The sequence below is a fragment of the Microcaecilia unicolor genome, chromosome 1 (assembly GCF_901765095.1).
Source record: "Microcaecilia unicolor chromosome 1, aMicUni1.1, whole genome shotgun sequence".
In the NCBI taxonomy this organism is placed as follows: domain Eukaryota; kingdom Metazoa; phylum Chordata; class Amphibia; order Gymnophiona; family Siphonopidae; genus Microcaecilia; species Microcaecilia unicolor.
The window spans coordinates 230,621,530-230,634,020 of record NC_044031.1 but is presented as its reverse complement, the minus strand read 5'-3'; the positions used below and the strand labels follow the sequence as shown (position 1 = coordinate 230,634,020).

The 12,491-nt window shown below is 39.6% G+C and overlaps 1 protein-coding gene across 2 annotated transcripts in view; it reads left to right on the top strand.

Annotated features, from left to right (window-relative positions):
- LOC115470991 (band 4.1-like protein 4B) overlaps positions 1 to 12,491 on the top strand; it is a 245,430-nt gene that overhangs the window by 160,683 nt on the left and 72,256 nt on the right. For both annotated transcript variants that reach the window (XM_030204656.1, XM_030204665.1), the window contains exons 5-6: positions 6,426 to 6,470; positions 9,324 to 9,376. In XM_030204656.1, the coding sequence (XP_030060516.1) occupies positions 6,426 to 6,470; positions 9,324 to 9,376 (98 nt within the window). The remainder of the gene's footprint in view (positions 1 to 6,425; positions 6,471 to 9,323; positions 9,377 to 12,491) is intronic.

The window sequence follows — 12,491 nt, the reverse complement described above, 5'->3', positions numbered from 1 at the left end:
AAGATCAGAGATCAGCAATCTTATATTAACTGGAAAAATGAGATTAGACAGGATAAAACTGCGGTTATCAACTAAAAAAAAACTTAATTTGAGCATATGATAGAAAAATTTGACAACCCTCAGAAGAAGACTTTTAAGGTGTTTACGGGACTAATACTAAGACCATACTTTCTACCCCAGCAGCTTTGCAACCTGATGCTGAGGATCTAGCTCAATTTTTTCAATTAAAGGTTAGTAGGATTAGGCAATTGTTAGATTCATATGAGCAAAATATATCTCAGAAAAAAAAACACCTGCAGATATTCTGGTTCAGGAATTTTCCTTCTCCATAAGTTTGATTGAAGATAGAACAGTGGAAGATGTACTAGGTGGTAGATCATGGGATTCCTTTGCTCAGATTTCTCCAAGCTCTGTTAATAACACATTACAGGATGGTCTGTATCCAGATGAATTGACAGACATCGTTTTGCTTCCATTACCAAAATCTATTGGAGCAGATCTCACTATTTTTGACAACTATAGGCCAATTGCAAGTATTTCTTCATTGGCCAAACTCATGGAATTTGTGGTTAATATGCAATTATCCAATTTTGTTCTCACACAGTTGTTTACATTTTCACGCAGAATGGTTTTAGACCAATGCACAGTACTGAAACATTACATCTTGCTTTGACATCTGATGTCAGAAAGGGGAAACTGGCAATATTTTTAGAATTTGATATTTCAGCAGCTTTTGATACCACAGACCATTCGTTGATGGTATTCTGGCTTAGTGAACTGGGATTATTAGGGGCAGTAATAAAATAGTTTAAGGAATTCCTAAGAAAGAGAAAGTATTGTGTTAGAATAATATAGTGACATCTTTGTGGCAGCTGGGTAATGGAGTGCTCAGGTTTCACTGCTGTTGCCACTGTTGTTTAATGTGTATCTTAGCTCTTTGGGAAAAATGCTATCTGATATGGGTATATATTTTATCCTATTCAGATGATATTTTCCTCTTATGTCCTGAGTCGGATACCTTTAAAGACACACTTTAAAGATGAAAATATAACATCTATTTGGTAGACTCTTGGATATGTAAAAAAAAATTTAAAGTTAAAAACCAAAATATTATGGTTTTGAAATTGATACAATCCCAGAAAAATAACTATTAGCATCAGGACAATCATTGAAAATGAACCAATAGTGCAGCTTAGTAAACAGGGTGCTTAGTCTATTAACCCTCAGAGAATTTGTCTAAATCCTTGTTAAGCTTCTCTGTGTTCTACAAATCTGGTTTATTCATGAAAAAAACTTTAGCCTTATAATGGGAATGAAGTCTCACAGGTGAGTCGTAAAAGAATTAAACAAGAAAGATGAGATAACCAAGGCACCCCACACTTCATTTGCCATGGTTCAGAAAGAATCTTTCCTAGATTTGACCTGTTCTTTCCAAGAAGGAAGAAAGCTATTTAAACATGGATCCTTTCATCAGCGATGCTTTCAATAAAGTATCTGTAGGTCATGATGAGCCATATCAAATGTCCAGTAGTTATACAGAAATTAGTGATAAGCTTAAAATTGTTACTGGGAAGGGTACATAGTATATCCAGGCTTTCAATATGCATCTGAAAGACTGATTCTGATTACATTGTTCTCATCCGTTTACTGTAAAAGTCAAATATTTGCAGTGAATGTTCTTGATAGGAATATAAATAATTTACAAAGTATCTAGTCCAGTGGTTAGCTTTATTCTGTAGATAGTGGCTTCTGCATTGAGTTATGTGGAGAAGATGGTGTTGTGTGTTCTCTGCAGTACACAGGGATTATTGAGCTTCACAGGAAAGTAATCTCCCCCCTCTTACCTCTAACTTAGTCATAAAATCAGTGGATTCTAGAAGTGATCCAGTTCAGTCACTATCTGACCACCTAGGTGATTTGAATGGAGAGAAAAACCATGTGGAAACTAGGAAAATAAGGATGTGTTAAAATAAAACACTTCATGCATACAGAACTATGGGGGTCTTTTACCAAGGCACGCTCACGTTTGTAGCGTGCGCTAAAATTGGGCACGCGGTAAACGTTGGAGATGCCCATAGGAATGCATTTGCGTCTCTATCGTTTAGTGCATGCCCAATTTTAGCACACGCTAAAAACATGAGCAAGCCTTGGTAAAAGACCCCCTATAAAAATAACTTCCTTATCCTACTAAACCAATCCATACTTTTGGTTGTATACCTTTTTCTACCTACGGGATGAGAGAGAAATATGATAAACTTTCCCAGTGACATCACAGGTGTAAGGGCTGGTAAAAGCTGGAATCCTTCCATATTTTTGTACCTCCAGCAGATGATGAGGTTGTCTGTTAAAGTAGGATTGAGGTGATGTAGGCCTGACCTCCATGTCCCCAGACAAAGGCCTGCATCTAATAAGCTAGTTCCTTTGGTCAGTAGCCCTGAGATTCAGAACAGTCATTACCTCAGTGAAACCAGGAGATCTTTAAGACGTCTCCTTGCTCCAAGCTCTAGTCTATGGGCCTACCTTGTCTTTCTCCCCCTCCCCCCCATATAGTATGAACTGGTCTAGTTGGGTGATAAGGACGGAGAACTTTAGCCATAACTATTAATTTCCTTTCCTTTAATCCTAATAGACCAGTCCAGGATCCACTTTGTGGAAGACTGTGGTATGTTGCTACTGGATTCTTGGTCTGCTACCCATTAAACAATAGACAGGCAGGATATTAGGCGTTTGATGTATAGTATTAATGTTTTCTATAGAGGTTTCCCTACTGTGATGTGGAGGGTGGGGAGAGAAGTTCAGTATAAAGGAAGGTTTTTATTTTATAGTTTGTTAGTAGAGACTGTCTAGTAGTACCTATCCTGTTTCGGCATTAGCATAGATATTTACATAATGTAGGGGCTCCATCCTGTACCATCCCTTGTGTCAGTGTATCATTGGGAAAGTTCAATATCTTGACTTGCATCTGCTGGTAAGAAAGTGACACATCGAAAAGTATGGTCTGCTCTAGCAGGATTTAAGGAAAGAAAATTAACAGGTATGATTAAATTTTGCCTTACATTCTTCAGGCAGTGATCTCAAGGGAAATGAGGCTGAGCTTACATAGCCAATTTCCTATAAGACACATGGGGGTAATTCTCAAATGATTGCTGAAATTTAGGCACCAGGATGATACGTGCTAAGCCAATCACTGCTCACACACTGATAGGAAGGGAGATATTCTGTCCTATAGGACAACAAATGACTGCATATTATTGCTGCAAAAAAGCCTTGCAGTGGACATATATCAGCAATATTTCAAGAAGCGCACAACCTTTTGAGAGATATTTGTTTAATTTTTGCTGATTATGCTCTATAAGTGCTCTAATTATACAAAGTTGAGATCTTGTGCCTTTGATCCATGGGATTATGGCAGTCTCTCAACTAATTATGAGCACACCAATATATGACAAATATTTTAGTGATAAGCACATTAAAGTATTTAAGATTGTTGATTTCTGAGCTGCGTGGCTGTTCTGCAGTTGATACTTTGATTTCCTTCTAGCAATTTAAAATTTCCCCCATTGTTATATGTAGCTTGCATATTACTGCAGCAGTGTGTGCTGTGGGTTTTTTTGTTTGTTTTTTGTTTTCTAACAGTGCACACTTTTTATCACAGCGAAAATTTGCATGTTTGCTTATTGCATTGAGATACTAAAATTTTCCATTAGGGAACCTGTATTAGGTGTCAGTGCACAGTTCTAATGCAAGCTTCCTGCATCAGCCATCTTGTCTAATCTCTCTGTGTAGGCAGAATTTGTTCTATATCCTTATCTAGGTCTTCCTCAAAAATTTTGAGAATGCTTCTCAGAAGTGATGTAAATTATATTCCAAAGAGTCTTGATTTAATTGTGACTGAAATGATTACCTGCATGATTGTTTAGTCTAGAGCAGTGATTTTTCAACCCAGTCCTTGGGGACCACCTGGCCAGTTTTTCAGGATATCTGCAATAAATATGCATATTACACAATTATGAGGCATATTTTCAAAGCACTTAGCCTTCCAAAGTTCCATAGGTTTCTATGGAACTTTGGAAGGCTAAGTGCTTTGAAAGTATGCCTCATATATAGGTTCATTAATATTCCAGTATAGTTATCATCACAAATATCTATTGTACAAAATATTTTTCTCTCTATTAACCAATAAAACCTTTGTGATCATATGCATTCTATCAGTCTTATCACTGCTTATCTGCAGTATTTTCAAAACGACGTTATGTAAAAGATCTCGTAAATCTTGATTGATCATTTATTTTTTTATTTTTTGTTACATTTGTACCCCGCGCTTTCCCACTCATGGCAGGCTCAATGCGGCTTACATGGGGCAATGGAGGGTTAAGATAACAGAGTCCGCATTGCTGCAATCCAAAATTCTTAATCATTTTGAAGCACCTTTATTGATGAGAATTATTTCCTACTACTTATCGACAGATGTAGTTATCTTTAAAATGGTGCTATGAAGAGATCTTAGAAATCTTGACTGATTTGGACAGTATCCACGCTACTGCGATCCAAACAGTTTGAACTGATTAAATTCAGATTTTGCATGCAAATCGAACTCATGCATATTCATTGTGGATATCCTGAAAACTGGACTGACCAGGTGGTACTTGAGGACTGGGTTGAAAATCACTGTGCTAGAGGACATTCCCTTCATCTATGGATAGCTAAAGTTCTCTCTTTAAAAGGCCTGTTAATGCTAGTTGGATAAGGCTCTTCTAAACATTGACCTCATGAATAGGGGTTCTTCTCGTTCAGCCATACTGATCAAAGTGATGCTGTTGAAAGTACTTTCAGAGACGTATATATTTTTCCCCATTTATGCACATTTTTAAACTTAGCAGGAATTTGAAACATTTTGTCTTCCTCAAACGGTTGTACATTCGTGTTGTGTCACTTCATTTTACGCATGCTTATAAATGTGAACCCTAGAAAGCATGAGAGTGAAGACAAAAAGAGTTAATAACTTATAGTTTATTTGGATTTGATACTGCCATTACAGCCAAGCAGATCAAAGCAGTTAACAATAAAATATAGAAATATAAAATCAGAAAATCATTAAAGAACCCCAAATCATAAAACAGGACGGCAGTCATTCAAAATCAAAGACAGGTAGGGGGTGAAAGCTGAAAGACCTGAAGTCATGGATGCACGCAAGGAACATCAAGCGGGAGGAGCAATACCATATTCTAACTGACAGAAATGTCTTATATTTTGTAACGTTGGATTCAGATCTAATAAAGGGAGGGAGTTTGTTCCAAAATTTAGGGGCTATTAAAAACAAAACGTGGAAGAGCATGTTGCTTCAAAGTATGCTAAACAGGAGGGGAGGAATGGTAAGGCGATTGTTGTTGAGAGATCTGAGAGAATGAGTAAGGGTAATAAAGTATGATCATGGAAGACAAGTAGGGGAACCAGTGTGGAGGATCTGAGTAAAGGTAAGAACTTAAAATGTAGAACAAAAATGCACCAGAAGCCAGTGAAGTTTAATTAACAGAGCACATGATCAAATATATGTGCTCTATTTAACAAATGGGCAACTGATTTTGGAGGGTTTGTAGTTTATGAAGAGAAGCTTAAAAGATGCACTTTTCAGAGGTTAAGGTATAAGTACCTCTATGACTACTTTCCATTTTAATATTGTGTACTGTTTATGTACATCAGTATGTAACAGAAGTGGAACAAGTATGTAGTGTTAAATAGCTGAATGGCACTGATCAAGCGGTGCACTTCAGGACTGAGGCATAGCAAGGAAAGCAAGAAGTTCTATCATTAGAAGCTGGGTGACAGTGACTCTCAGTACACAAATTACTATGTACCTAGGTCATGCATAGCATAAAACTACATAAATTCTTGTGTTACCTATCTGAAGCTCCTCTCTGTAGAACACTTTAATATTACCATCTCATGCTTCAACCTTAGCTATAAGCACTAGAGCAGATTTATTTTGTCTGCCAAAGAGAATTGTTTCTATGAAGTGTAGTGTGAAGATTCATGTTTGTTTGGAACAGCCTTCAAAGATCTGAACTTTGAGCATCTTTCTGCTGCACATAGTTGGTGATGTGTTTTTCTTCTGTTGCTAAGCAAGTATTATTGCATAGTTACTGTAACTACTTATATTTAAGAACTATTGTAATGACTTGCTATGCTAAGATTTTTCTATAGTATATATATGTGTTTAGGAATATGGGTATGGATGTACATGCATGGAGTTTTTGTGTGTAAATATATTTTGTGGCAATCTGTAGTTCATTTAAGATAAATTTTTTTAATACATCACAGTTCTATGGCTCAGACTGCTCTCAGGTATTAGCTTTGCATGAATGGTACAGTTTTGTTTTGGTGCAAGGTGATAATCATTTGTTTCTAATGCGTCTTTTTTTTTATAGATACCTGTTTGTACTGCAGCTCAGACAAGACATTCTTTCAGGAAAGTAAGAACCTTTTTGTTAAATCTGATTTAGAGAGAGAGAGAGAGAGAGTGTGTGTATGTGTGTGTGTGTATTTTCCTTCTCATCCTGCTATACCAGACCAGATTTTCAGGTTACGGTCCTTTGCCAGCAGATGAAGACAGAACTACAGTGCACTGGTATAATAAGTGATGCAACCGGATCAACCTGCCAGAATGTCTCGGTTTCCAGCAAGTGGTGGGCATGTTACAGCTGGTGCAGCAGGACCAGAAAAACTCCAGGACAAGAGCCTCGGGTTGCTTCTCTAGTAGCTAGGCAGAGGTATGGGGCCTTAGCCAGGAGCATTGTACCTCTGAGCTACCAGGCCTGCTTCTGGGGCTTGAGTAAGCTGTTCTTCCATTGGAGGCCATTTCCCTCCCTTCTCTCTCCTGCACCTCTCCTCCCCTCACCTTTCTAGCCTTTAGGGGAGATCCTCAAGGCAAGTAGCATATCCTGTGAATACTTTTGGGGGAGGGGTTGACTGGAAAAGAACAGGTAGTGGCAGTGTGGGTACTTTGATACAGAGACTGCTTGCTAGGGAGGGCAGAATTTCTGCAAAATCCCAGAGTTTAGCAGGCACATTTTATCTGAAGTGTGATGAGGAAGCTTGTGTGCCTTTGACAAGGAGGTGCAAGACCAGGAACTTATGAGCCTAGCAGCAGCATATACTACTACTACCACCACCACCAAAGAGATAGCCAACAGCTGCTTTTGTGAGAGCCAAGTTGGATCTCCCTGCCATTTTGAATGCACATGACACAGCAGAGGCAGGCCTGGCATATATGGAGAGCAAGGCCCTAGATACTCCTGAACTGCTGCTTCTCATCTAGAACCATGGGAGGCTTTAGGACTGTTGGGGGAGAGGGGTCTGTTCCCATATTCTCTTCATAATTTATCTGTATTATGCTCTGGTGTGGTGTTTCATGCAGCAGTTGTAGGGAACAGGGGAGTCCAGTGGGACTGGAGTCTTGCTCTTCTAGGCCGGGGGGGGGGGGGGGGGGGGGGGGAGGCTGCCTTTAGAAATCTAGATGGACCAGAATGACCCCAGGTGAGATGCAGGCAGTTCTACACCTATGAATCTCAGAACATTTGGATGTTGAGTAAGTGATAGACAGCCTGCTGGGGAGGCGGGGGCGGGAGGGGAGAAGAGGAGGGATACTTCTTTCCAGAAAATGGGTGTATTGCCAGTGATCAGGCTTTTCATGAAACAAGAATTGGCTTCCTTGGTTGATAGGGTGTCCTCAACACTGAAGATTTCAGGGGAGGCCATTCCTTCCCTCTGAATGAACAGGGCCATTAAGAGGATGATCATGTCTGCGTGGGAGATTACTAATAGATCAATCCAAGCAAGAAGAGAGAGAGCTAAATCTAGGGTTTATTACCTATAGAATAATTCCCCCTCTTCTGTGCCCTGTTCTCATAGGTAGATGCCCTGCTGGACAAAATCTTTTGAAGCTTCATCTGTGACTCTTCATGCATCAGTTTGTGGCAAATATGTCACCTGCGTAGTCTTAAAACTTTGGATACAACAACTCCCAGAGAGCAATTAGGCTGTCTGACTGGAACTGAGATTGGTTAGACACTCTTTAATGAATTTATCTGTAAATGTGCCATGACATCCAGGCATTGGCTCAGGTTGCATCATTGAGCAGTGAACTCCTTTCAAGGAGAGACTCTTTTTCTTTTTGTGGAATTGGAAAAGTTGGCTAAGTGGTTAGAGGGACAAAGCCTCCGATTACATGAGGGCTGGAACCAGGCAGTGAAACCCAGAGATCATGGGAGTTTTGGATTGTCTAGGGCCCCAACTCTGTCATCTAGTGAGGATTCCAAGTTTATCTCAGTGTGACATAAAAAGGCTGACATGGGACTCGGAGTGCCAGAGCAACTAGGAAGACTCAAATGCTAGCAAGGGTTATGGTTGGACCGTTCAGGAGTCTTGTCAAGAGTGGACCTGACTGACTACAAACCAGTGGGTTTTGAAAGTGATCTAGGTGGTTTGTGTCCTGGACCTTGCCACTGGGTCCCAGATGTGTTTTTGCAGTCACTCTGTGGGGCAGCTTTCAAGAGGGACACACTGGAAGCCATTGTGAAAAGGCTACTGCAGCTTTATCCTCTCAGAACAGGATAAAGGCTGCTATTCCACCTATTTTGTGGTACCCAAGGAAGAAGGGAGCTTTTGCCCTATCCTTAAGCTTGAAGGGAGGCAACAACTTTCTTGGACTGACACACTTCTGGATGGAGTTGTTGCACTCTTGTCAATGCAGTGGCACAAAGGAGAATTCTTCTATTAATTGGATCTTTCCAAAGGTTTCTGTACATCCCATTCAGGAAGTGAACCATCAGAGGTTTCAGCAGTTTGCAATTCTTGGTTCCAAGCCCTTCCATTCAGGCTTTCTCAAAGTTGATGGTGGTTGTGATGGCCTTCCAGTAGAAAGAACAAATAATGGTGCATCCATACCTAGGTATCTTGCTGATCCAGAACCAAATTGGGGGAGGGAAGTGGCAAGAATGGTGCAAGTTGTAAAGTCTTTGGAATGGATGATGATTGTGTGATGAGCAAATTGGTACCGGCTTTGAGTCTGCAGTATCTGGGTGCCACTTTGACACATGGATTCTGAGGCGTATGTTTTTCAGGGCAGGAGTCCTTGAAAACCTATGGTTTTGAATCTGAAAATGCTAGTGTCTTTTAGAAAATAATTGAAACCAATAATACTGAAATTTGTGCTTTTTTGTTTGGCATATCACTATCAGATTTTAGTTTTTGCTGTGATGCATACAAAATTGAAAGCAGTAATTTATACCAGGTATAAATGTGTTCTGTTTTTATTCTTCCTATAGATTGAAATGTCCTTATGAGACATCAGTGGACTTAGCTTCTTTATGTCTACAAGGTAATTTTTTATTTTATATATATATATAGGGTGAATTTAATTTCTAAAAATAACATTCCATGGTACAACCAGGAGGCGGACCTTGTGAATGAAGAACACAGTCTTTATTTATAAATTAAAAGCACTGATTGTTGAAATCTTGGGAGCTTTAAATTTACAAATAGACTGTGTTCTTCACAAGGTCTGTCTCCTGGGTTTATGTTTTAGAGATTAGGCCTCCCTCATCTGATAAATTATGTGCAAACAGGGCCCTTACAGATAACACCAGTGTCTATTGTGTAATGCTTATATTCTTGCTTTTATGAGAGCACTGCAACTCTAAGCAGCAAAATTTTAAAAATGTGCTGATGGTTATATGAATAAAGGGGCCCTTTTACTAAGCTGCCTAGGTGCTTACATGCACCCATTGTTCGTCAGTTTGGAATTACTGCCCGGCTACCATGTGGCCTGGGCGGTAATTTCATTTCCTACACGCATCCACTACGTTTGCTGGAAAATAATTTTTTATTTTCCGGCGCGCTGATCTGACTGGGCGGTAAAAGGCATTGTATGCGCGTAGACCATTACCACCCTGTTAACGTGTAAGACCTTACCGCTAAGTGAGTGGGTGGAGGTAAGGTCTCAGACCCAAAATGGACGCACGCCAATTTTCATTTTGCCGCATGTCCATTTTCAGCCAAAATAAAGGCATTTTTTACAGGTTTGCTGAAAAATGGATCTGCATGTCCAAAATACGCACCTACACTAGTCCAGGCCATTTTTCAGCGCACCTTAGGAAAAGGACCCCAAAACCTTTTATTACATATGTAGAATGACTACATATGTTCTTTTTGTTTTGGGGTTTTCTGTGTGTTAGATTAAAACAGGTTTACATTTGGTATTTGAATTTTCTTCTTAAAACATTAGGAGAAAATTTTGCCTTCTAGAAAGATTTGCCTCCTTGTGGTTGATAATGCAATCTGCAACAGGTAGACACCCTGGAAGGTGTTGATAACGTGAGGAAAGGTTTAGAGTATAGCAGCTAAGATTTAGTGCTACAAAATTCAGGGGCATGTATTGGGGCTGCAGAAACCCAAGAAGGCAATACAGTATAGGGTTGAAGTATGTCTGGATATGGAAGAGCGAGATGTTGGGGTTGATGATATCTGATGATCTTTTGGTGGTTAAATGGGTGAAGGTGAAAGCCAGAAAGATGCTTTGGTGGAAAGGGAGAATAGCATCAAAAGGGGTAGGGGGAGGGAAGAGATAGTGCCTTGTAGAAGTGACTGGTGAGATACTTCATTTGGACTACTCTGTAAAAGTCTGGAGACTGCACCTTCAAAAAGATATAAGCATGATGTAGTTGAGCCAGACTGGCTACTAAAATGGTCAGTGATCTACATCATATGACATATAGGAACAGACTTACTCATATTTAGATGTTTATATTGGAAGAAAAGATAAGAGAGGGACATATGTCAGAGACATTTATTTACCCCCGTAGTATAAATGCAAAGGAGGTGAGCCAATTGCATTTGAAATGAAACTTTGGAATGAGGAGCATAGGATAAAGGTGAAAGGGGATAGCCGCAGAATAAGGCTGCCAACTGGATCCAGGTTTGCAGGACAGGGTTGGGCCAGTCCTGACTTTACCCCATTGCATGCAGGGACTTATAGTTCTGATTTCCCTATGCATTCCCTAAGAAAAGCAAGTCTACGCATGCACTGGGCTGGATGAACCATGTCCTGTGTATCTGGATCCAGTTGGCAGCCTTACCTCAGAAGTCATCTAAACTTCCTGACCCAATTCCTTTACAGAAATAGCAGTGGATGCATGGGGAAGCCTCCCAATGAGGTGGTGGTGGTGGTGAAGACAATCTGAATTCAATAAATTATGGGATAATCGCAGAAGATCTTTATGGGAAAGGAAGGAATTGTAGTGCTGCTTAACTGTTATAGATGGGCAGAATGGATATGTTGTATGACCATTACATGCTGTCATTTTTTGTTTCTATGCCCTACTTGTATGTCTGTACATATACACAGTGTTCTGTAGATGGGAACTGAGATAACTTGTTTTTAAGTAGAAACTAAGGCAGTGGAAATTGAAAGTGTTTGTTTTTTTTTCTCTGTAGATCAAGTGGTAGAATTAGTCATCCACTGGATGGGGGAGGTGGGAAGCAATCATATTACCTCCATCTATTTCTCATGTTTCATATAATGATCTGAGTAGACTAGATCATTTGCAGATTTTATTAAAGAATGTTGCTGTACATGAGCACACTTAACCATACAAGACTGTGATTTTGGAAGCTTCAGCTGTTCAGATAAACGAGTAAGGGATTGTGTTTGTTTTTAATGTGACACTGCAAAGATGGAAGTCTACAGTTTGATGTTGTGCACAGGTAATTTTTGCAGTGACGCCAGAAGTGCTGACCATGCTGTCACAGTACTACTGGAATCCATTACTAGTATCGAGGTAAATATTCAGCAGGCAGTGGGGGGCATTTTGCTGACCACTGCCAGCTAACACATGGCTGGTAAAGTCGATATTCAGAACTTAACCAGCCATGGGCTGCTACATAAAGATAGGACTGTGTTGTATGCCATCCCGTTTATGCAGTTATCTTGGCTGCTTATGTGCTGAATAAGTGCAGGTGCCAGTGAGCGCTTGACATCACTAGTACTACACTGATAGCCACCCTCAGTTTAAAAAGAAAAAAAGAACTTTTTTGTATCCCCATTGTGCAGTAACTGTAGTATAGGCCAGAGAGTTGGTGTTTGTATTGGAGTTATTATTATCTCTGTTTGCAGCGTTTATTGTGGGGATTGTTCTTGAAGCTTGACTGCAGTTCATCATGGATACTCCTTTTTGGCAAAAAAAAACAAAAAACCTTTTCTCTGTTCAGTTCATCAAGTTTACAAATTATTACAGTGATCTTCATCATTTCAAGAAGACTCTGGAGAAATTACTAATCTTTCACAGTTACAAAATGAATGTTTTTCATTGCAAAAAAAACTTTTGTTAAATTGGATTTACATAGTTTGTCTTTGGTAGACTACATGAAACAGCAAATGATACCTGGAGGTTTATGTATAATTAAGCAAACCTCGTACATTTACTAATAACGAAGCA